Source organism: Panulirus ornatus, chromosome 42 (genome assembly GCF_036320965.1).
Source record: "Panulirus ornatus isolate Po-2019 chromosome 42, ASM3632096v1, whole genome shotgun sequence".
Lineage (NCBI taxonomy): Eukaryota > Metazoa > Arthropoda > Malacostraca > Decapoda > Palinuridae > Panulirus > Panulirus ornatus.
The window spans coordinates 15,458,922-15,484,243 of record NC_092265.1 but is presented as its reverse complement, the minus strand read 5'-3'; the positions used below and the strand labels follow the sequence as shown (position 1 = coordinate 15,484,243).

The window sequence follows — 25,322 nt, the reverse complement described above, 5'->3', positions numbered from 1 at the left end:
CGATAGCTTGGTCCCAGACCCCAGCCGTGGGGGTAAAAGACCTCCCAAACCATCGCAAGGAAGACGGAGGGTCCGAGCAACAAACAAACAAAAAAATTGGGAAAAACAGAACTAGAGATGAAATAAACAGTAACACATGTGAACAAAAAAGCAGGAAGCTCACTTCAATTGGCAGAGAACATTTCCCAGCGAGTACGAAGCACAGTGAAGAGGGGACACTGCTGTAAACACGAGCCCAGTGCAATACGTGAGAGTAGGTGAGAAAAATCAAATAATGAACATATCAACTTTGGTAAGGGAAAGGATAATACACGGGGAACACGATGTATCACATCACCAAGAAGGAAGACACATCTGAGCAGGGAAGACGGCTGTAAGGACGGCAGGTAAGTATGAGAGACCATCGCCAGACTGCTGGCCGGATGGGGAACGCGGGGGTGCGGTTGGCAGGGCATGTGGTGCTCCTCCCTGACACATTCCTTGCGACAACTTACACAAGTTTCCATCTACGAGAGCGTGGTGGTGGCTGGGGGCCTGCCTGGTCTGCCAACTGCTCCACTGGTCTGAACATTACTGCCCCAGGTGTTCACATTGTGCGAACTGCCTCACATACCACAGGCAGTCGACACTGCTGTTGTTGCTACTGCCGCTCACGTTAGCCACTGCTGTTCCTGATCCTACTGCTGCTCCTGCTGCGCATGTTAGTTCCTGTTATAATTGGTGATGTTTCTGTTCCTTAGCTGAACCTTACGATCGTTCCGGGGGTCTTCTGTACCCCCACAGCATAATCTGGGACCATACCTTACCTTCCGATGGTTTCGAAGGTTTTCAACCCCTCACAGCTCGGTCTGGGGACCTAGCTGCCGTGTTGGTTTTCTGTTCAATCACGCTGTTGGAAACCGTAGTACCACCACATCTAAGGGGGTCTGGTACACTGTACGGGCCACTGAAAGAACACATCGTGTACAAACACTCCTGGGCGTCGCCTGCTTACACCGTCATCTCGGGGCAGTTCACTGCTCCTTCTAGTTTCTATGTCCTGGCAACTGGTAACTTGAGGATGGTCTGTTGTGATACCTCCTCCTTCCCCTCTAATACAGCGAAGCAGTGGAATTCACTTCCTTCTTTTCCTTTTTCCCTCTTAATATAACCTTTCTCCCCTTAAGAGTTAGGTCTACAAACATCTGCAGAAACCTCCTTAATTTTTCTTTTTCCTTTGCTATTTTTTTTCTTTATCCCGAGATGGCCTTCAGTGAGGCACGTTTTGCCGTGCTACGTCGGTCACTACATAAAAAAAAAGGAACATAATGATGACCACTTCTCCATGTAAATCACGAGATCTCTCTCCCGCCAGCGTCCTTGAGACTGCAGCCTCACTGCTTTTCAGTCGCTTCCATAAAATTTTCAAAATAAACATTGGCTAAAATAACTGCATCAGAGAACTATTCTAAAAGGCAACGCGAACTGAGAATGATCATTGCTCACTTTCTAATTCGGCAGTTTCGCCCGCCCTGAGAAGTGATGTCAGCAGACAACCGCGTCCTAGTTGGGAGTATAAATGACTTCAAGATCGCCACCGCTGGCGACGCTTCTCTCGTCTTGAAGGTCCGTTGAATCCAGCCAGCCATCTTTTTTTTTTTTTTTTTTTTTGGAAGTGGAGGTAATTGTTTGTTCTTCTGTTGTGTCGTCAGACGTCATTAACGCAAACTCTCTTACGATGTTCTTTTAAGATGTGACGGTGCACGCTTCTTAAATTTTCATAGGTACACACACAACACAGACCCAAGATCCAAGCCTTAACACTACTGAACAAGATGCAGTCCCCTTAAAAGCAGTCGAAGAAAAGGACAGCAAAGTAAAGGCTCTCTCTTCACTCTTCAATCCCTCCAACAACACACCGGACAGGAAACGAATAGAAAAAAAGAAATACCTTGCAGGACTAGTATGCTTTAAGAAAAATGTTTGTAGTAAAGTCAGAAGGTAAGAAGAAAGTGAATATGTCATGCACCCCATCACCAACGACATGCATCCCTTCACTTTCTGTTATAAAAACAATTGTAAAGATAAACTCTGAGCTCCAGCCTCACGAATTACCACGTCTACATTACTCCTGATGTGGGAGGATGTTATCACTGGTCCACGATATGCTGTTATCAATGGTCCATCGGATATTATCATTGGTCCCCCGGTTGTTCATCACTGGGTCACGGGAAGTTGTTATCAAATCGTCCATCGGATGTTTTCGCAGGTCCATCTGATTTTGTCACCACTGGTCCACCAAATGCCTTCATCACGTCTGTTTGCAGTCCCTCAGCTCTGTCTGCACAATGGAATTTCGGTATTGATCCAGGTATCATTGACGGTGAATGATATGAAGTCTATATTCGTTTTCCCACTTGTTCCCATTTCATGCAGTTTGTCAGCTACGGCACCATGGTCGCATTTACCTGGGATTACATCAACATTTTATTCACACATCAATCGCCTCTATGATTTCATGGTAGAGATGAACGATAGGGGAAAAAAAATGAATGATCGTGTTGCCCTGTACCCACGTTGCCCAAGGTTATGGTTCTTAGATATCTTGTACCTTGAGACTCTCAAAAGATCTTACTGAAGTGAGTTGTCAGTGGTCCTGGGCAGTGGTTTAAGAACGCTTTGCTTCCTCTTTTATGGCGTGGGGGCGACGTGAGTTAGTTTTAAACTTTCTGGGATCAGGCCACTGCTAGCTCGGGCCTCGCTCGGGAAGATATTTAGTGGCTATTTTAATGTGGTTTACATTCGTTTTTAAAACACAGTTCTCTAAGTACCTGGTGCTGGAGCAAGTGCGAGGGACATGCTCCTGGTGACTTCCTCAACGTGGTGGCAACATTACCTACGTGTGGGGGATTCCTGTTGAGGAAAAAGCCATTTACGACGTTTTATATTTAAGATTGATCTTGAGCTTAGTGTGAACACTGCCTCCTAATACTTCGTTAGTATTTCACTCACTTCCTCACCATCACCAGTGTGTGTGTGTGTGTGTGTGTGTGTGTGTGTGTCCTCTTCTCTCATTGGGCTGAAAGAGACCCTGAGTATCGCGATCTGAATTTTGCACACGAACAGAGCTACCTGGGTGTTTTCTTTACGACGCTAACGGCTCTTTGTTCTCCTCTTTCTTCAACCCGAGTTTCTTAAGATGCTTTGAGGTTGTGGTCAACGACTTCTAATTCTTCCTGCGGGTTTGTTTGCCTTGTTGAGTTGTGCCCTTCTTCAGGAGGTCAGCAACTGTGAGGGGAGCGTCGTCTTCGCTCTAGTCTGGAGGTTCTGCGTTTCTTCCTCACTGGTATGTGCTTGGGCGCATGTTCCGAGTGTTTCCGCAGTCAACCATTTCACACACTCGTCTGGTGTTGTAACACACAGGAGTCATTCCCAGTGTACCGGAGACAGCACAGTGCTTGATTACTTTCAAATTTACACGCCTCATTCTGAAACTGAATTGGTCGAACTCATCTCACGGATGCGTGTCTTATGTCTCGATGGATTAAGCTTATTAAGTTATGATTTGAGTGCATTGTTATCTGCACGGTGATGTAATGTATTACATCTATAACATTTATGGAAAGTAAATCAAGGGTTTTGTTTTTTCTGGTTGGCTCCACCATCAGATGAGTAAAAGACAACTTGTCACACAGTCTTAATAGTTCCACTGTGCAACTGTATCTACACTACTTCCTATCTATTTCCTATGAGATTCCCGACTGCTGTCTGCAGTTCCCCGGCCATATCTACCTTGTCCGTGGTGAAAAGAAATACTGGAAGCATCCTGTTTTTGGTCTACGTTTCCAAGACTGTCATGGAAGATTGATACACTCTTTATTGTTTCCCGTGATCTCGGTTCAGTTGGTGTAGTGCAATACTCGAGTTAAAGTTTCCAGTCTTGGTAACAAACCAGCAGTCCTGGTTACATCATAGGAGTACAGTAATTCGGCTGTGACAAGAGGTTTTAACATACATCCCAACTCCCATGTATAAATACCTTTCCAATTCCGTCATGCCTGTGTAGGCTGTAATGCAGGATCCAGACCTGGCTGTCCATGTAATCCTTTACGTAATCTTCCCTTGAGGTTGTAAATACTGACTGCATTTGTTTTTCTTTCTTTTTTTTTTTTTTAGTAATTCATTTATGAATCTTGTTGGTTTTACGTGATTTAAGTCGCTATATGTTGGCAAGTACGAAATCTGTTTCCTTTCTTGTCGACTTGTTCATTCTTATTTTCTTTTTCTTACTACTGTCAGAGCAAGTTAGTCTCCAGATGCGTCAGTTCCTGCACCACTTGTCTCTGGTCTCGTGTTTGTGGCTAAAAACGTTGTGGTCTTTGGTATCGTTTGGTGTGGTTGGTGTTGTTCATCTTAAAGCATGCGTCAGGCTGTTCCCATACCAGGAGCAGACACTTAACATTACTGGATGAAGCCGTAGCTTTCCTCTTATGATGATGGGTGGTACATAACTGGTTGTGTCGGCATCTACGTCCAGCCTGGGAAATGCAGTTGTCTGCGTCAAACAGGATAATACATTTTCTACGGTTGTAATATATATATATATATATATATATATATATATATATATATATATATATATATATATATATATATATATATATATATAAATATATATATATATATATATATATATATATATATATATATATACAATGTCGTCCCCTCAATTCCATGTTGCCATTGGACTATATGCAAAAGGTTGTATGTTCGTCATATCCATGTGGGTAAGTCCTCCGTGAACTTTGTCTTATGGAGTCAGAACTCACCTCCACCCAACACTGGTGTCATCTTTCACGGCGCATCTAGAACATAAAGCCTCAAGCTTTTCATGTAATGTTCACCATCATTTTCCCCTCCCCCCACCGCAGAAGTTATCAAAGAACACCTCGATATATTCCAGCACGGTAATGTACATACGTATTCAACATTCTTCATAATTCATACCAAATACTTCATTGCATTAGGACGAGTGGCTTTGTTGTTCTAACACAAACGACAGGATTTCAGTAAGCACCTTACGTAATTATGTGGATCGCAGTAATGTTCACTGTGAGCAGCGTCTACAAGGATATACCAGCACTCACTGCCTCTCCCCTGAGCATCCTCTCAGATCACCTTCATACACTTAGCATCACATCGTTAAACAGGGACTGTATCGCCCCACGACTGCTCACGATATCTGACTTCAGCCAAATTATCTCCCTGTGATTAAATGGCTGTTCTACAGACACGACCAACCTCGACCACTGCTTCGATAATGTGACCTTACTGTTACTGGTGTGGCAAGAGCTCTTGCCAGCCTCAACACAAACCTGCAACACTCCCATTATAAGACATGGGTTGAAGCATGTAAACAGTGCCATGCTATCAGTTCAGGTGCATTGGATGAACACAGGATATAGTAACCCACAGCGGGAATATACAGTTCTTGTATGGCACCACACTCCACTCATACAAGATATGAGAGAGAGAGAGAGAGAGAGAGAGAGAGAGAGAGAGAGAGAGAGAGAGAGAGAGAGAGAGAGAGAGAGAGAGAGAGAGAGAGAGAGAGAGAGAGAGAGAGAGAGAGAGACAGACAGAATGCAAAATGGTGTATTCAGAGCTGTTCTGGCAGTTGATGACGCCGAGAACCACGAGTGCACTTCACACCCGTAAGATACAGTCGGTCTCAAGTTTGGTTGAACGAGAGTTAAGTTGGCGGTGTTTGCCTCCCATGGTCGGTCCCCACCATCCGCTGCTGCAACACGGGCCTGCCACACAACCAGTCCTTACCACCCAGACACAGGAATAAGACACCACAAGAGACCAACCGACCATACCACGCTGCGACCTGCAACTACTCCTTCTGTCTGTACATTCTAACATACGACCGTGTCTGAATGGTACCTTTAGTTCTTAACATCCGTTTTTCTGATATAAGACAAGAAGAAAACTAAATATATATTCATCATATCATACCACATGGTGTCTTGTAACCACTTGCTTGAAATGAACATTTATCATCATTATTAACATTATCACTAAGCTCATACACCAATAAGCATGCAAATAAGTATGTAATACATAATAAATAATAACGTCTAACAATGAGTGTGGCAGGCGGAAAGTCCTTCAAAGTTTCCCAATAATGTTATAACCGGCAATAATCAGGTCGTACGGGGCGCCATACCCCTTGTCCCTCCACTCCTCCAGGAGGCCATCTAGGCAACAGACACGACCCTCTCCCTACCAGTGACACCAGCAGTAACACACGACCCTCTCCCTACCAGTGACACCAGCAGTAACACACGACCCTCTCCCTACCTGTGACACCAGCAGTAACACCTGACCCTCTCCCTACTAGTGACACCAGCAGTAACACACGACCCTCTCCCTACCAGTGACACAGCAGTAACACACGACCCTCTCCCTACCAGTGACACCAGCAGTAACACATGACCCTCTCCCTACCAGTGACACCAGCAGTAACACATGACCCTCTCCCTACCAGTGACACCAGCAGTAACACACGACCCTCTCCCTACCAGTGACACCAGCAGTAACACCTACCAGTGACACCAGCAGTAACACACGACCCTCTCCCTACCTGTAACACCAGCAGTAACACCAACACTACCAACACCAGTATTACCAACAGCAGTGGCAACAGCATCACCACCAGTACTGCTAACAGCAGCATTACCAACACCGACATCTCCAGCAGCAGCAGCAGCTCCATCTTCGTCAGCAGCGACAGCAATGTGCATCAGGACCAGACTGGCGGCTGGGATCAACAAGTTCCCCTCCCCATCATCCCCGTCCCCTCACGGTCTCCTTCTTCCTCTCCACTATCCTCCACCCACCTCATCTCCCTCAACAGGTTGACCCTCCCCAATGGGGTAATCCACCACACCTCAGGCCTACCACTCCCATCAACCCCACAGTCCAACCACCTCATCTCCCCAACAGGATGACCTCCCCCAAGGGTCAACCCCTCATCCCCTCAAATCCTTCCCCTCCCTCACCCTCTCCTCTCACCGCGTCCGACTGGCCTCACGTGACAAGTGGGATACCTCAAGGCTAAGTCCTAAGACCCATACTGTTCCATTGTCTACATGAACGACCTGGACACAGGACCTGGAAATAGGACTCACAAAAAGAATCTCAAAAAAAAAAAAAAAAAAAAAATTGCCGATGGCGCGAAATAAGAAAATAAGGTCCAATTGCGACAAGACAAGCTAAAGATCTGAAATGATTTGGTGTGGCTGGAGACGTGCTAATGGCAGACAACGCAGACAAATGCAAAGAAATGCATCTTTACGCTAACGAGAGCAATCATGACTATAAACTGCTGATCAAAAATAAAAAGAAGAAAATAAGAAAAGTAATTCTTAGCTGAATACAGTAAAGCCAACAGGATACTATGTTTCACAGATAGAAACATAAAACCATCAAATAAGGACATAACACTGATTTCAAAAACGAATGCGCCGGCCACACCTCATGTGGAATACACCCTCCAGTCTTGGTTACCAAACTTGATAAGCTATATAGGGAAACCAGAACGCATTCAGAGAAGAGCAACAAAACTAATTCCGTCACTCGGAAATAAGCCCTAGAATCATTCTCCTTAAGAAAAGCACAGACTTCTAGATCTCACAGAGGTTTTCAAAATACAAGATAGTTTCGACGACACAGAACATTCGAAAATTTCTTCCCATCTGATGTAGCTTCACTGACCAGGAATAATAGTATGAAGGGAGATGAAGACGTAAAAGTAGCAAGGACAAAAGTAATTTTCAGAGGGAGAGTTGTATGATACGAATGAACCACCACCAGATGTGGTAAATGCAGAGACTGTCAATACCTTCATATCAAAGGTAGATCTCTACTTTACTGATATGTTATCAGCAAACAATCATGCTATATATATATATATATATATATATATATATATATATATATATATATATATATATATATATATATATACGCAGTTTCCACTTTCTATGTGTCAGATTCCAGCCCCAGTGATGCTAATCTGTTCACGGGTAGGTAATTCTCACGTTCACAATTTCCAATTAAATTTCCAAGGCAGTATACCCTCCCCATGCTCTGTGTGTGTGTGTGTGTGTGTGTGTGTGTGTGTGTGTGTGTGTGTGTGTGTGTGTGTGTGTGCGTGTGTGTGTGTGTGTGTGTGTGTGTGTGTATCTTGGCAGAACTGTCTTCATTCTACCATCAGTTTAGCCTGAGGCAGAGGCGGGTGGGGAACTACCCTCTACTTTACGGTCCTGTTTCTACCACCAGTAAGATTACACGAGTGTGGATAACCTCGTCATGGATCAACAGGTCTTCCTTGTTGTCTATCTTTCCATATAACTCCTCACCTCCTCACCTCCAGCAGACCGTCCAATCCTCCCACTCGAGTCATTCTTCCCCACCCCTCCCTTCCTCACCGCCACCCTACACCCACCTCTTCTCCCTCAACAGGTTGATCCCCCAAGGGCTATCCACCCTCCCCTTCCCTTCCGGTCTCCCCGTGTCCCTCATCCCTCCCTTCCCCGTCCTCTCCCCTCCCTTCCTCCCTCCCTCACCAGGACTAAGGGCCACCATTCAGCTTCCAGTCCCGTCAAAAGGCAGGTCTGTCCTACAGCCCCTCATCACCACCACCTGAGCCACCTTCCCTCTCCATCTACTCTCCTTCCCCCCCCCTGGAACCCACCTAGGGCCCAAGCCACCTGCAGCAGGCACCACCTGTCGCCAGTGACACGTTGTAACCACCTGAAGGAGGGAGAAAAACCTGGGGAGGCGGGTGGTGGAGCTGCCCTAATCAATAGCTCACCTTGCGGCGAGCGGCTGCCTCCCTCCTCCCCTCACTGCCAGGTGAATACTGTAGCCCACACCTGCTGCACCCTCCTGGTCCACACCTGCTGCACCCTCCTGGTCCACACCTGCTGCACCCTCCTGGTCCACACCTGCTGCACCCTCCTGGTCTACACCTGCTGCACCCTCCTGGTCCACACCTGCTGCACCCTCCTGGTCCACACCTGCTGCACCCTCCTGGTCCACACCTGCTGCACCCTCCTGGTCCACACCTGCTGCACCCTCCTGGTCCACACCTGCTGCACCCTCCTGGTCCACACCTGCTGCACCCTCCTGGTCCACACCTGCTGCAACAACTTACCTTGACCTACCTCACCAGGGGTGGGGGTGAGGGGGAAGATTCCACCCCAGCGTCAGGCAGGGGTGGGGGTGAGGGAAGTATGCACCCCAACGTCAGACAGGGGTTGGGGTGAGTGGGACAGCATGCACCCCAGCGTCAGGCAGTGGTGGGGGTGAGGGGGCAGTATGCACCCCAGCGTCAAGCTGAGGTGGGGTGAGGGGGGGGAAGTAGCACCCCAGCGTTTGGCAGGGGTGGGGGGGGGTGAAAGCAGTATGCACCCCAACGTCAAGTAGGGGTAGGGTTCAGGGAAGTATGCACCCCAGCGTCATGCAGGGGTTGGGGTAGGGCATTATGCACCCCAGCGTCGGGCAGAGGTTGGGGTGAGTGGGGCAGTATGCACCCACATGTCAGGCAGGGTGGGGGTGAGTGGGGCAGTATGCACCCCACCGTCAGGCAGGGGTGGGGGTGAGCGGGGCAGTATGCACCCCAGCGTCAGGCCCCCAGCCTCCGGCTCCTCGTATTACCACTAATAACCCAACGATAATTTTTACCCAGAGCTACACGTTGGTGGCCCAGCCTGGTCTGTGGCCACCCCTACACACTGGCGTGGCCCAGCCCGGCCTGTGGCCACCCTCACGCACTGGTTTGGCCCAGCCCGGCCTGTGGCCACCCCTACGCACTGGTGTGGGCCAACCCGGCCTGTGGCCACCCCCACACTGGCGTGGCCCAGCCCGGCCTGTGGCCACCCCCACGCAATGGTGTGGCCCAGCCAGGCCCGTGGCCACCCCCACCCCCCCAGGGGTGGGGTGAAGGGTGAGACCAATCATGATGGAGATCATAACATGGTAAGTGTTGATTCTCCACAGATGATGGTCGAGTGGAAGCCGAACTGTTGTATAACAAGGAAGTCAAGACCACTCATGAGGGCCGATCATACTCCCTGGACGGCAACATGGCCATGTGATCACATGACCACATACATCCACGTCTGGGAACACGACCATGTGATCACATGACCACATACAGCCACGTCTGGGAACACGACCATGTGATCACATGACCACATACAGCCACGTCTGGGAACACGACCATGTGATCACATGACCACATACAGCCACGTCTGGGAACACGACCATGTGATCACATGACCACATACAGCCACGTCTGGGAACACGACCATGTGATCACATGACCACATACAGCCACGTCTGGGAACACGACCATGTGATCACATGACCACATACAGCCACGTCTGGGAACACGACCATGTGATCACATGACCACATACAGCCACTGGAGATTCCTGACCAAGATCACGTCGACAGGTCCTTGACGCACTTCATCAATTCAGTAAGAAATCTTTCCCTCTGACTGGGACACACTACACGCTCTATACCCGCACTCAGAACACACACACACACACACACATACACACACACACACACACACACACACGAGAGAGAGAGAGAGAGAGAGAGAGAGAGAGAGAGAGAGAGAGAGAGAGAGAGAGAGAGAGAGAGAGAGAGAGAGAGAGAGAGAGAGAGAGAGAGAGAGAGAGAGAGAGAGAGAGAGAGCGTTGGTACACTCAGGACAAACACTGGAAGGTCTACTCCTCCACCTGCACGTGAAGGCAATCCTTCGCCTAAATAAAATCCACAGAAGAACGGTATCACTGTAGCAGATCTCTGGTCTGGGATCAAAGTCTGACTTCTTTTTTCCTTCATCCATCTTCGCCATTTCCCTCGTTACCGAGATGGCGCCAGGTCTCTTTCGCCCACATCCATTCTCTAGCTGTCATGTGTGTACTGCATCGAAACCACAGCTCCCTGTCCATAAACTGGCCCCACAGACCTTTCCATGGTTTCCTCCAGCTGCTTATATGCCCTGGTTCAGTTCATTGACATTACGTCGCCCCCTGTATACCACATCAATTCTCTCTATCCCGTGCACACCTTTCATCCTCCTGCATGTTTAGCCCCTGAGCACTCACAATCTTATTCACTCCATCCTTCCATCTCCAATATGGTCTCCCGCATTCTCCTTTTCCCCTCCACTTCTGACACATGTTCTCTTTGTCAACCTCCCCTCACTCCATATGCCCCAACCATTTCAGCACACCCCCTTACTCGATCAACCCTCCTCACTCCACACATTGTCCTCACACATTTCATTTCCGACGCTTTCACTCTCTTACGTACATTTTCATCACATCCATACAACATCGTTGGGACTACTATACCTTAAAATATACCCATTGTCACCTCTCTTTCCACATAGTCCTCAATGCTCCCAGAAACTTCACCCTCTCACCCACTCTATGACTTACCGCTTCCATGGTTCAGTTCGCTACCATATCCACTCCCAGATATCTAAAACATTCCACTTCCCCCAAAGTTTTCTCCATTCAAACCCACATCCCATCTAACCCGTCTCTATGCATTGCTAAACCTAATATAATAACATTGCTTTTATTCAAATCTACTTTCAACTTTCTCCTTTCACACATTCCTAAGCTCTGGCAGTTTCTCACTCGAATTTGCCATTCTAAGCCGTGTCACTGGCTGACTCATTTCCTAGGTACCCTCACCCACTACAGACTACATACTTGACCCTCTCTCCAAGAACCTTGCATTTACCATCCTCACCATCCCATATACAAACAAACTAAATAGCCATGGTGACATCACACAACCCTGCTGCAGACTTACCTTCACCTGGAAACATTCACACTCCTCTCTACCTACTCGCACACACAACGCGCCTTACTCTTACTAAAAACATCTTAATGCTTATAACAGTTTTCCCTCCACACCATATATTCGTAACACCTTCCACCAAGCACTTCTATCAACCTTGGTACAGTACCTGCACAGGCTCTTGTCCTGACTGACGTCAGCCAAGCCGTGCACCAGACTGAAGACGATCATTATCAAGTGTTACGTAGCGAGTATGATCAAAATGTATACACTTTATCTCCTGCAGGTCCGAGAGTGTCCACACTTCGCGTCCATTAGGTATAAGATCACGAAAGTATTTAAGTTGCTCCACAGAGAATCTTAAATACGGCAACAACTGAACTTGTTGTAAGTAACTTCCTGTCAAAAAATAATTCAGTAGGAATTAGTTACTGATGATCGTTATGGTGTCTTAGAAGAAAGAAAACGGAAACACGAAGAAGAGGACGAATGAGAGAGAGAGAGAGAGAGAGAGAGAGAGAGAGAGAGAGAATACGAAGAAGAATATTGAAAATGATAAATGATATAACCAAAGGACATGAGCCGATAATAACAGGAGAACCAGCCACTTAGCGACCAGGAAGGAGGGAGGCAGGCCACCGCTAGTTTATCTCAGCAACACAGGCCGCTGTACCACCGTGCCACTAGCCCGCTGCGCCATGGCAACTACCCCCCCACACACCCGCTCACTAGCACCGGCCTGAACTTTAACATCTATTAATAAACGGAGGAAAAACTGGCGTATAGTGAAAGGTCAAGCAAGGTCGGGGTCACTAGTGGGGGGTTTACCTCCTCCTCCTCCTGCTGCCCCGCCCCGCCCCGCCCCGCCCCGCCTGACCCAACACAACAAATCAAGACTATTGGTTCCCATACACGTCCGGTTATCATTTACCACCTTCCGTCTCACGTCCGGTTATCGATTACCCGCATTAGTCTCACGTCCACTTATTGATCAGCGCCATCCGTCTCATGTCCAGTTATCAATTACCACCATACGTCTCATGTTGGTATGAATTACCGCCATACATCTCATACCCAGTTATCAATTACCACTATACGTTTCACGTCTGGTTATCAATTACCACCATACATCTCACGTCTGGTTATCAATTACCGCCATACGTCTCACGTCTGGTTGTCAATTATCACCATACGTCTCACGTCTGGTTATCAATTACCGCCATATGTCTCACGTCTGGTAATAAGTTACCGCCATATGTCTCACGTCTGGTAATCAGTTACCGCCGTAGCCACACACATCAGTCGTGGTGGGGCAGGTGAGTGGGGGGGGGGGGGGCGGCATCTGGACCTTCATTTCCAATTTTTTTGGTTTTACGAAAACAAACGTACATGTGGGGCGACAGAGAGCTGGGGAGGGGAGGTGGGAGGGAGATAAACTGGGGTGAGGTATAGGGAGGGAGAGGTACTGTGGGGTGAAGAAGCGGTAAGCTGGGGTATGGTAGGAGGAGGTAGAGGGGTAGGTTACCATGAGTGAGGGGGAGGGGGAGGAGGGAGATACAGACTGAGGTTGGGTGAGGTGGAGGGGGGGGGGGGTTACGGGAGAAGGAGGGGAGAGAAGATGGGGAAGGAGACGGGTAGGATAGAGTGGGGAAGGGGGCTGGGGTTGGGTAAAGGGAAGGGGGGAAGGGATAGAGGGAGAGAGAGAGAGGCTGGGGTTGAGTGAGGACCCTAGTAGGCTGTGTGGAGGAAGCCTTATCAGCGTCTCCCTGGCCTCCGCTGCCACCACCACCACTACAACCACCCACCAACACCACCACACCAACATCACTACCGCCATCACCAACACACCAGTATCACTCCCGCCATCACCACACCATCTCTGCCAACATCACCAACATCACCACAACCATTACTACCACCGCCTCCTACCCCACCACCACCACCACCACACCGCCTTATCCCCCACTGGTCCGCACCACCCACCACCTTACCCACACCTGACTGATAACAAACGCCACAGGCGCTCTGATTACACTCCACCACGGGGGGGCTTGCCTGGGAGCCACAGGCAAGGGAAGGGAGGCCTGGCCTGGAGACTGTACTTCTTACACCCAACCAAACGAGACAAAAATCAGCTCAAACACCTACTGCAACGATTGTACTCGTCCTAAACGCCAATCCCCGGCGTATGTCACACCGCAGGCTTCGAGAGGGCAACTGCCAGGCATGCCCATGCATCTAGTGCACCAAACGCCTCCAACCGTGGCTGGTCAAGCATCAGCATCATTAGCACGACCGCTTGAACATCCTCTAGAATCAGTCTGGTCTCTGGCATGATCCAAGAAAGACTGAAACTGACTCACACACACAACCCCACACTGCTACTGAGGCGACATAGCAGTCCAAGAAATACATACCATCACATCTAATGACACCGACATTCCTGGTCATTAAATTGTTTGAGTTACATAGATACACAAACCACACAGACCCAAGGTCCAAGCGAGGTGGTCTGGCCTCAACACATACAAAGAGACAGAGAGAAAAAAGAGCAGGCAGTCCAGACCATCTACATAACTCAGTGGTACACGGCTACAAGAAGGGTTACAGCATGCCTCTCTCACCTGCTTCTCCGCTACAGAAAGAGTACAGAGGGACTGCAGAAGATACAGAATGGTAATGCAATATACAGAGATTTGGTCAAGGCCTTCTACAAAACTGATCATAAAATGAGAACAAGTGGAAACCGGATACACCTCTTAACTAGCAGTTCAAAAAAAATGTTTAAAACAGGGAATTTCCGATATCATCAAGGTAAAATTGCTCAGTTCCCCCAAGGAAGTGTAACTGTGTCTTCCCTGTTTCTCATTCAGACTTACAACAGAAACATATCACAAGTTGACAACATCCTTTGCAGATGACATCAGAATATGGATGGAAATCTCATCAGAATTCGACACTGAGGCACTACGAGCAGAGGTCATCTCTCCCGATGGGCCACTGATAACAACATGGTCTTTACTGGAGAAAAATCTCCACCACTCTTGTGGCTGAGGAACAAAAAAAAGAACAAACGAGTGCAATATAGCGACACGAATAGCGTCATATCTGGGAAGAAATGTAACAGACCTTCGAGTATGTAATGTCTGATGACCTTTCGTTCAGCGAACACAACACAGCGACTGTTGCCTCTTTAAAAGCGATGGCAGACTGTATCTTGACTGACCTTCAAGATGAGGCAGATAAAACTAAAGATGCTCCTCACGACCACAACACTGTGCTAACATCATCACCTTTCCAGGTTTCAGAAGTTTATTCTCAAGTGTCGAGTTAGGAAGAGTGCAAAGATCTCTCGCACTTCGCAAGGACACTCATAAAACCTGAACCATACCGAACATGGCTGTAATCTCTATGTGCATACGGGCGAAGCATATCTTAATGTACCAACACAAGAAGGTGGAAGACTATAGTGCAACCACTGCAATCGAGAGGTACTGATAAACTTCAACAAGTAAGCAGTGTGAAACATCCGAGGCCTTGCAATGTTTGATACCGTGCCCCGCGGCCATTAGAAACACTACAGACTGAGCGATTCAGAAACGGTGTGGAGCAGTGCTAACACCATGCAACAGACCGGCCGCAATGTGGCCGTCATATTGGCCTTAAGGCCGGCGACCTCCCACAGCCTGATCAAGCAGAAGAGCAACACGATAATGTCACACTTCTCCACCTCAGCCAGTGGTGCCCCATGGCTTTCATCTTGCTCCATCATCCTCTCACGGAAGAGCCTCTCCAGCCCTTTAATATTTACTGTTTGTACACAAGTCATCACAAGCACGAGAGGGGCACTGCCTTGTACACAAGTCATCACAAGCAAGAGAGGGGCACTGCCTTGTACACAAGTCATCACAAGCAAGAGAGGGGCACTGCCTTGTACACAAGTCATCACAAGCAAGAGAGGGGCACTGCCTTGTACACAAGTCATCACAAGCAAGAGAGGGGCACTGCCTTGTACACAAGTCATCACAAGCAAGAGAGGGGCACTGCCTTGTACACAAGTCATCACAAGCAAGAGAGGGGCACTGCCTTGAACACAGCTGGGCTGGTCTCCTCGCCTCTTTGGGTTTTTTTTTTTCTATCGCTTGTTTTGAAGGCGGGCAGGATCATCCAGCCTCCCATCTTCCTCACCGACGGCAAGCAGGATCCCTCCTCCTCCTACCATCTTCCTCCTCAAACTGACAACTGTAAACAAAGTATGTCATTCCACCTGATCACTCCTGATATAACCCAGTATGATCATCCTGATATAACCTAGTATGATCATCTTGATATAACCCAGTATGATCATCCTGATATAACCCAGTATGATCATCCTGATATAGCCCAGTATGATCATCCTGATATAACCCAGCATGATCATCCTGATATGACCCAGTATGATCATCCTGATATAACCCAGTATGGTCATCCTGATATAACCCAGTATGGTCATCCTGATATAACCCAGTATGATCATTCCAAATCTCTTACTTCCATCTTTTGTCTTGTACTGAGTACTGTTTCTGTTGGGCTATGTGATCTAGTCTGTGGTGCGTCGTGTGCCCTGGTCTGTGGTGCGCTGTGTCCTTGTCTGTTGCGCGCGGTGTGTCCTGGTCTGTTATGCGTCATGTGTCCCGGTCTGTCGTGCGTCGTGTGTCCTGGTCTTCACCTCGTCACCCCGGCCGCCGTATACCATCTTAATGCCACTGACGACTTGCAAGACAATGTCAAGCGGACGTTAGTGTCGTCTGTCATGGCCTCTATGTGAGGATATGAGGGACGAAGGGAGGGAGCCAGACAGCACACAGCCTTGAGGAACACCAGTACGTAAGACAGGGTCACTGGACACCACCCTTCCCACTACAGCTCCCTGAGATCTCTTCGCCAGTATAGGTCCACCAGCACCATCCAACTTAAGTGCCTCCGTTGTCTGTTAGTTCCTTCCAGTGCACGCTACCGTTGATGGTCCCTCCCATTAAACTCCTTTACCAGTCCCTCCGAGTGCAAGCCTCCTTTGTCAGTCCCTCCCAGTGCACGGCACCGTGTTCTGACACCATCAGTACACCTGTCCGGTGCCTTGAGAAATCTGTGCAATTCAAGTGCCTTTGTCCTTTGATGCCTCGGATGATAGTCCTAGAAACTGTGGGAGACAGATAGGGGTGGTGCGAGGCAAGACAACCCGACCATATGAGGTGAAGTGTTGGTGAGAGGGTGCACCTCACACTGGTGTCAGGAAACCATCTGCCACCACAGATGGGGGAGATGTAGGGACCGTCTACCAACCATAACTGGGCAGGATGGTGGGACAATCTGCCACCACGACTGGGTCCAGGACCATCCTGCACTGTTATCCCTCAGATCAGTCAGGGTGTTGAGGGACGCAGTCCGTAAGCTTAATGTACGTCCCCCACACATACAATCTTGGCTGGCCAAGGTAAACTCTGTAGACACGAGCGGCGAGTGTGTGTCTCCCATAAGGCCATGGTGGCCCCCAGCAGCCAGCCAGTCAGCTCAACAATGTCTGGGTCAGGAGGTCTACAAGGTCCATCTTATTTTTACGCGGCCAGCATGGCACGGACAAAAACATGCCCCAGTCATGGCCACCCCGAGTGAATGGTAAGGTAATAAATATGAGAGTAAAGATTGCAGGCAGGATCAACTTGAGCCTCTCATGTGTCTGTTAGACCCGACTCTTAAAAGGTTGAAAGGCTACAGGAAGTGAGAGACAAAAAAGCAGATGGGTTTTCCACAACTACGCTGTACGAGGAGGGGTGTTATACAACGGTCAGTCCTAGTATGGCTAGTCTCCACAAACAAGTTATGGGAGACAGCAGCCACTCAGAAGTCGCGCATCCAGTTCATGGGGTCCAGGACACATACATATATATCATACAAACCTCCAACAGTCAGGATCGAACCCGGGACCCCTTTGCCAAAGGCGGGAATGCTACCGCTAGGCTATGGTAGCATTCCCACCTGTGGCACAAGGGTCCCGGGTTCGATCCTGGCTGTTGAAGGTTTGTATGTTCTATGAAGGTGCGAGTTCATATGAACTTTATTCGTGTATATATATATATATATATATATATATATATATATATATATATATATATATATATATATATATATATATACCTTTAGAAAGATGTGGTCGAAATAATACCTGAGAAACCGAGAGAGGGAAGCAACATGGCACTAGATGGATAGGGATGGATGAAGAGAGCTGAATGCAGGAGAATTGAAAGCGAGATGCTTTTGACTCCATCCTGGGTTAGAGAGAGAGAGAGAGAGAGAGAGAGAGAGAGAGAGAGAGAGAGAGAGAGAGAGAGAGAGAGAGAGAGAGAGAGAGAGAGAGAGAGAGAGAGAGAGAGAGAGAATGACGACAATGTTGACATTATCTTCACTGTAATTTATGGCTACCTTTATGTTTTACTTGATATCATCTCACAATCTTCGCCAGCAGCGAATGACTTCCGGAGTGAATACAGACATCCAGACGACACAGGTACGTAAGTATACAGGTACATACGTACACAGGTACATACGTACACAGGTACATACGTACGCAAGTACATAAGTAAACAGGGGTGACTGGGGTACTCACGTCCATGTCCTTGTGCGTGGTGGTGAGGGGCAGGGGGGCCAGGTGGACGGCCGGCACGGGCGTGGTCGGGGCCGACCCGCCCTGAGGCCACGCCGACGATATCTTGATGCCTCCACACCACGCTGCAAACACAACACTTGGTTAATATCAGTGGTGTAGCAACACTGGGCTGCACACCCTCACCGTTCGAAGCTTCCGCAACACTGCAAAAAAATCATGTTACTCCAACACTTGGCAACTCCTGCACGTCCTCAGAATCAACTACAATATGTTCAACACAATGACACAACACTCGCCGTGTATGACACGACCTACAGCTGTCATGGCATAAACTATTCGTGTATGACACGACCTAAGCAGATGTCCAAGATGGCACCAATTTTCTGTTGATTTTTTCTCTAGTATGTCAGAGTACCAGTATCAGGTACCTGTTACTATCACAGTAGTACAGTTTACCCTGCAACAAATAGTGAGTCCTGCACAAGATGGTTTCCCCCCTCCCGTCCCCAGCGTACCCCAGAGGCTACTACTGAGCAAAGACAATGGTGTACTGCTGTATGTACACTGAAGTACCAGTACTGTACATCATCCAAGTTGTACTACACCTTACAGTAAACCAAATCAAATTACCTTCAGCAACACTGAACTACAACTTACGTCAAGCAACGCTACAGTATAGCAACTTACGTTCAGCAAACACCAAACAACTTGCGTTCAAGAACACACAAATTACGTTCAGTAATATCAAACAATTTACGTTCAGCACCATCAAACCACTTACGTTCAACAACTAGCAACTCACGTTCAACAACATCAAACGAAAACTTACTTTCAGCACCGCCAGAGTACACGATATCGTGGGTCAGAGGAGGGAAGGAGTGATGGAGTTAGGAGAGATGAAGTGAGGCAGAGGTAAGCACCGTCCCTCCCTCACATCTCGCGGACGGTGCGGTACAATACACCTGGCTAAGTGACGAGGTGTTCCCGGAACATGTTAATGTTACGTCCCCAGTACAAGAGCTTCATGGATACTCCCAGCGGAACGCCTTGATCCGACCGAGCCAGCTGCTGAAACCTACGCACAGGCCAGGAAGGACTAGCAACAGTCTGTGCCACATAATCAACTGGGAGAGTGTGAGGAGCCCAGGTGGCAGGTCCCAGCTTCAGGGTGCGCCCCGCTGACAATACACCTCAATTACAGAGAACTCCTCCATTTTCTAGTCATCCACACCGTGTCTCTACTGATACAGTGGTGCGGTACACTGGCTGACTCAAGGAGAGAAAAGTAGTCCGTAAATTTCTATTGGACCTTCCTACATGACGGTGTTATAGTGGCAGGTCCCTGGCCTAAGGCGAGACATTCCCTTCATGACTGTGTTCTAAGGGCAAGTCCCAAGGTTGACGCACTCCCTTCACGTCGATCCCAAATATACTTTTCACAGGAGACATGACCCTGCAGCACATTACATGGCGGGCAGGATATAACATCGTACCTGAAAGCACGGACATGTGGAAGCAGCTCGGACGAACAGCTGCAAAAAGGAGATATTCGATTATGTGAAAAGTTCACCTTCAGTTAACAAATAACAATACCAACCCGCAGAAATACAACTCTGGACTCAACTTGTACAAATAACGTGGACCTAAGATGTAACATGACCTTCTCATACACCCTGTACTCTGATCACAACCTAATTCAAATAAACCGCCTAGACAGAACACATGTAACAATGGAGGTGTAATGAGCAACTTCAGTTTTAATGGTAAACGGACAAGATGGGAGGATGTGATCAATGACGTGTTTGCGACACAATGGGGAACCCTGCTGAGTACCAACGCAAAGGAGAAGTGAGTGAATGACATGACCACTCTGGCACTCCAAACATGCAGGAGACATATACCTGAGACAAGAAAACACAAAAGGTCTAGAGTAAAACGAGCAAGACGAATACTTTACAGGAGGCGAAAAAGAACAAAACTGTAAACCCTCTGGAGAAAAGGAAAGAAAAGCTATCGAGTGAATTATTGCACACACACCATAAACTCAAAATATCATATAAAACAGAGGAAAAGGAAAAAGATGAAAAACCCATTAATGAAATAAAAAAATAAAACAAAATACTTTTACTCACACGCAAAATGCAAGTCCAGGACCGCAAACTCCATTGGCTTAATGTAAACAAAAGAAGGCATTTCTACAGACGACTGCCAAGAGGTCAAGTGAGATTCTATAAAAGCAATATGAATCAGTGTTCACTGGGACAAAAACCACAATAAAGGTAAATGGCCCGACAGACTTCCTCTCAAGTAATCCCCCCACGCCACACACAAACACCACCACCTCAACACAGGATTTTCAGAAGGACATTGAGAGGACACCCCCGCACTCAGCCCCAGGCCCGGACGCGCGCAAAACCTACGTATCTTCATAAACAAACGTGAAACACCTCGAGTGCGAGAATTAAATATCCTCTAGAGAAAAAGTCTTAGATTCTGGTATCATTCCTGAGGCTTTGAAAGTAACTAACTCACATCGCTGTAGTCCACAAAAGGTGGAAGCAAAGCAGACCAAAAAACTATCGCCCGATAGACAGCGTTACCATCGCACATCATCCGAATCTTCGAAAGAGTCCTCGGTGACAAGTTGACTGAATTCATGGAACTGAATGATCTACATAGGCCAGGGCAACATTGTTTCACGGCGGGACCACTACGACAGGACTGCTGAAGCTCTGTTAGACATAATGCTGAAGTGATTTATACAGACTTTTCAAAAGTATTTGACAAATGTGACCATGGTGTGGTAGCACCTAAAATGCAAAAGTTGGGAATAACCGGAAGCACTGGGAGATGGCTATACAACTTTTTATGCAACAGATCATAATACGCAGTTGTAAACCATGCCATCTCCAGTGCCTCGCCGGTAAATACCTCAGTCCCCTAAGGAGCTGTGCTTGCATCCCTTCTGTTCCTCATTCTTACATCTGACATCGTCGCAAGCACGAGCCACAGTTGCTCATTATCCTTTGCAAATGATACAAGAATAAGTACGAAAATTACATAAATGAAGGATGCTGAAAGGCTATATAGAGACGTAATTAAAGTCTTCAATTGGGCAACCGATAACAACATGCTTTTGAGAGGGGTTTCAACTCCTCCGGTTTGGGGAAAATAAAGATATGAAAAACAATACATAATTCCAGACAGACACATAAGCTATCATAAATCAGGTGTACAATGTGAAAGGCCTCGGAGTAACAACGTCTAACGAGCTTCCCATCAACGAACATAATAAAACAACGGTTGCCTCCTCCAGATGGGTGGTGGGCTGGATCCTGCGGACTTTCAAGACACGCGAAGAAAAACCAAAGACAATATTGTTCTTTCACGAACTGAATACTGCTTTATCCTAACATCAACCTACAAGGCAGACAAAACAGCAGAATCAGAAAGAGTTCAGAGATCGTTAATAGCCCTTATCAATGTGGTAAAGGGACTAAAATACTGGGAAAGGCTGAAATTTCTGAGGCGCAGAGAGCCCAGACGGGTGAGGTATATCATCATCTATACCAGAAAAGTCCTAGAAGGTATAGTTCTCATCTGTCATTAGGGAAGTAACATTATACTGGCATAGCAGGGGAGGCTTTGTAAAATACCACCTCTTACGAGTCCAAATGTGGGATATGATAATAAGAGAGAACAACTTACGCATCTTGGGTCCAGGACTATTCAACACCTTGTCTGCTACCATCACATACACCACAGGAAGCACACAAGAGAAATTTAACAATACCTTGGATAAGTACCTACAAAGTGTACAAGACCAGCCAGGCTGTGGGGGATATAGGAGCCAGCGGACTAGGGCTTCCAACAGCTTGGTCGACCAACGGCCTGGCCCAGCAGCCTCGCCCCAGCCTGAGTTGTGGGGGTAGAAAACCCCTGAAGACTTCAACATGCATTCATCAGGTGCTGTCGCGGCAGGTCCTCGGGCTGAGGCACTCCATGACGGCGTTGTAGCGGCAGGTCCCCAGCCTAGGGCGTCCCTTCATGAAGGTCTTGTGGCGGCAGGATGAAGCACTTATTCTCATCGCCATTTTCGCGAAACAAAGAAGTTTGGCGGGAAGTCTTGAGGCATCTTTCTGCAGGCAAAAGAAAGCTTGGCGAGCCGTAACCTTCGTCCACAGTCAGTTAATGATGTACACTGCACACATGTCCAGTCCAGAGGAAGGTAACGTCATGAAGCGAGCCCTTAGCACAATGGGCAGAGCGAGGCAGAACCTCACACCTTCGTAACACCCTGGCCTTGCCACAGCAACACGACCCAGGCGACGCTTCTGCACTATATGGGTTATCTAACATTTGCCATATACCGAGATGGTCATAAATTGGTTCGAACAGTTCCACATCAGCCAGTGTAACCATCTACTGGTGATCAGGGATGCTGGAGAGACGGTCATCATACTCGCCCCACGGGGAGCAACTTCACTTTGAGCATGAAGAACACACCGACATACACACGCGGGGACTGGGGGAGTTGTTCTGGCCCAGACGAGATCATAACCTTCAGCATAAGAACCATTACTTGATCATTTGTCTCGTACACTTACCGACCACTGTAACACCACACCACCAGGCTTCCACACCACACCACAAGGCTTCCACACCACACAACAGACTCTCACATCACACCACCAGCCTTCCACACCAAACCACAAGGCTTCCACACCACACAACAGACTCCTACATCACACACCAGGCTTCCACACCACACCACAAGGCATCCACACTCCAACACATCCTCAGGCCCCTCACATCACACCACCAGCCTTCCACACCAAACCACACCAGGCTTCCACACCACACACCAAGCTCCCACACTCCAACACCATACTCCAGGCCCCTACATCATACACTAGGTTCCCACACCACACACCAGGCTCCTACACCACACAACAGAGTCCCACACCACCCCACCAGGCTTCCACACCACACACCAAGCTCCCATACCACACAACAGGCTCCCATACCACATAGCAGGCCCCCACGCCATACTTCAGGCTACCACATCACACACCAGACTGCCATAACATATACCAGACTTCCACACCATACACACACCAAGTTTCCTCTCCACATACTAGGCTGCCGCATCATACACCAAGATCCCACACCACACACAATGCTGTAAGCTACATATCCCACTCACACACACACACACACACACACAAACACAATGTCACTTCACCACTATTATCTTCAACTGTTAAAACCTACCCTCACCTCCCGACACAGACCAAAGTTACTCCATCCCTCCACTAGCCCCTATACCCTTGGTCCCCCTCCTCCAACCTCTCCCCTCGATCCCTTGTGACGTCCTCATGACGTCACAACCTTCTATGCATTAGGGGAACTAATTACCAACATCTTAAATAATACAGTATCAACATAATACACCACATTCAACAGTTTCGCTCATTTTTAAGTGATACAACAATCAAATTATGCAGTAAACACTTTTAGAAATACAAATTAGAATCTGTGTACGCAATATTTACTGGTATGGTACAGAAGTTACTGGGATGGTACGTAACACAGTTATATAGATGGTACACAAGTTACTGGGATGGTACGTAACACAGTTATTGAGATGGTACACAAGTTACTGGGATGGTACGTAACACAGTTATAGAGATGGTACACAAGTTACTGGGATGGTACGTTACACAGTTATTGAGATGGTACACAAGTTACAGGGACGGTACGCAACCCAGTTCCTGAGATGGTACTTAAGTTACGTGGGTTACTATTACTGGGATGTTATAGCAGTTACAGGTAAACAATTGATTGGGACGTAGGAAACGCAAATACCGGTATGGTATGGAAGTTACTGGGATGGTACACAAGTTACTAGAGCGGAAGGCAACATAGTTACTGGGACGGTACGCAACACTGTTAAGGGAATGGTACGCAGAGCGGTTAGAGGAACGAATGATAAGCAACACAGTTACTAGGATGGTACGAATCATAGTTACTGGGATGGTAAGCAACAGTTACTCGCAGAGAGAGAGAGAGAGAGAGAGAGAGAGAGAGAGAGAGAGAGAGAGAGAGAGAGAGAGAGAGAGAGAGAGAGAGAGAGAGAGAGTCTTTAATCCGGTCAACTACATATGTCTCTGACAGACTCATACCTACCAGGTTCATGCTTCGTAATAACCACAAAACACTTACATCATCAGTATCTCTGGTCACTCTTATACTTAATACTCACTTATACTACTTAACATCAGGCAGAGTCTTTTGAGGTTAGTTACATAACTCAGATTATTCAAAACATTCCAATCTTTTTTTTTTCTTTCTTCTTCGTTCATGTGCATAAGCAGGATTTCTAGATTTACATCTACGTTTACAATGACTTTACATTCATTTATTCTTTTGTTCTCTTCTACAAGACTCCATTATTTGTGTGGCAGTTTCTTATTTCCTCCACTGATAATTCCACTTTATCCCTCCCTGTTGCGCCCCGTATTCTTTTCTTCCTCCTTTTCTAATCTTATATATATCCAATGTCTTCTATCTCCCGTTATCTTTGCGGTGTTGTATTTCATGGCACGAATCTTGTAATCATTTGATTTCTGGACTGGCAGAAAATGAATGTGTTTATATTTGAGTTACAGTTATGGAGACCTTAATTCCATTTTCTGTTAACTATGTGATTATTTGCTTCATGCAATTTTCTCTTTTTAGGAGAAACTGAAGTTGTTTGTAATACTTACGTCTATTTCATTCTGACTGTCTCTGTCTA

General features: G+C 47.4%; 1 protein-coding gene across 7 annotated transcripts in view; it reads right to left on the bottom strand.

The window, feature by feature from the left end:
* sd (TEA domain transcription factor 1 homolog scalloped) overlaps window positions 1-25,322 on the bottom strand; it is a 330,242-nt gene that overhangs the window by 180,180 nt on the left and 124,740 nt on the right. For all 7 annotated transcript variants that reach the window (XM_071686621.1, XM_071686624.1, XM_071686625.1 and 4 more), the window contains one exon: window positions 18,524-18,645. In XM_071686621.1, coding sequence (XP_071542722.1) covers window positions 18,524-18,645 — 122 coding nt within the window. The remainder of the gene's footprint in view (window positions 1-18,523; window positions 18,646-25,322) is intronic.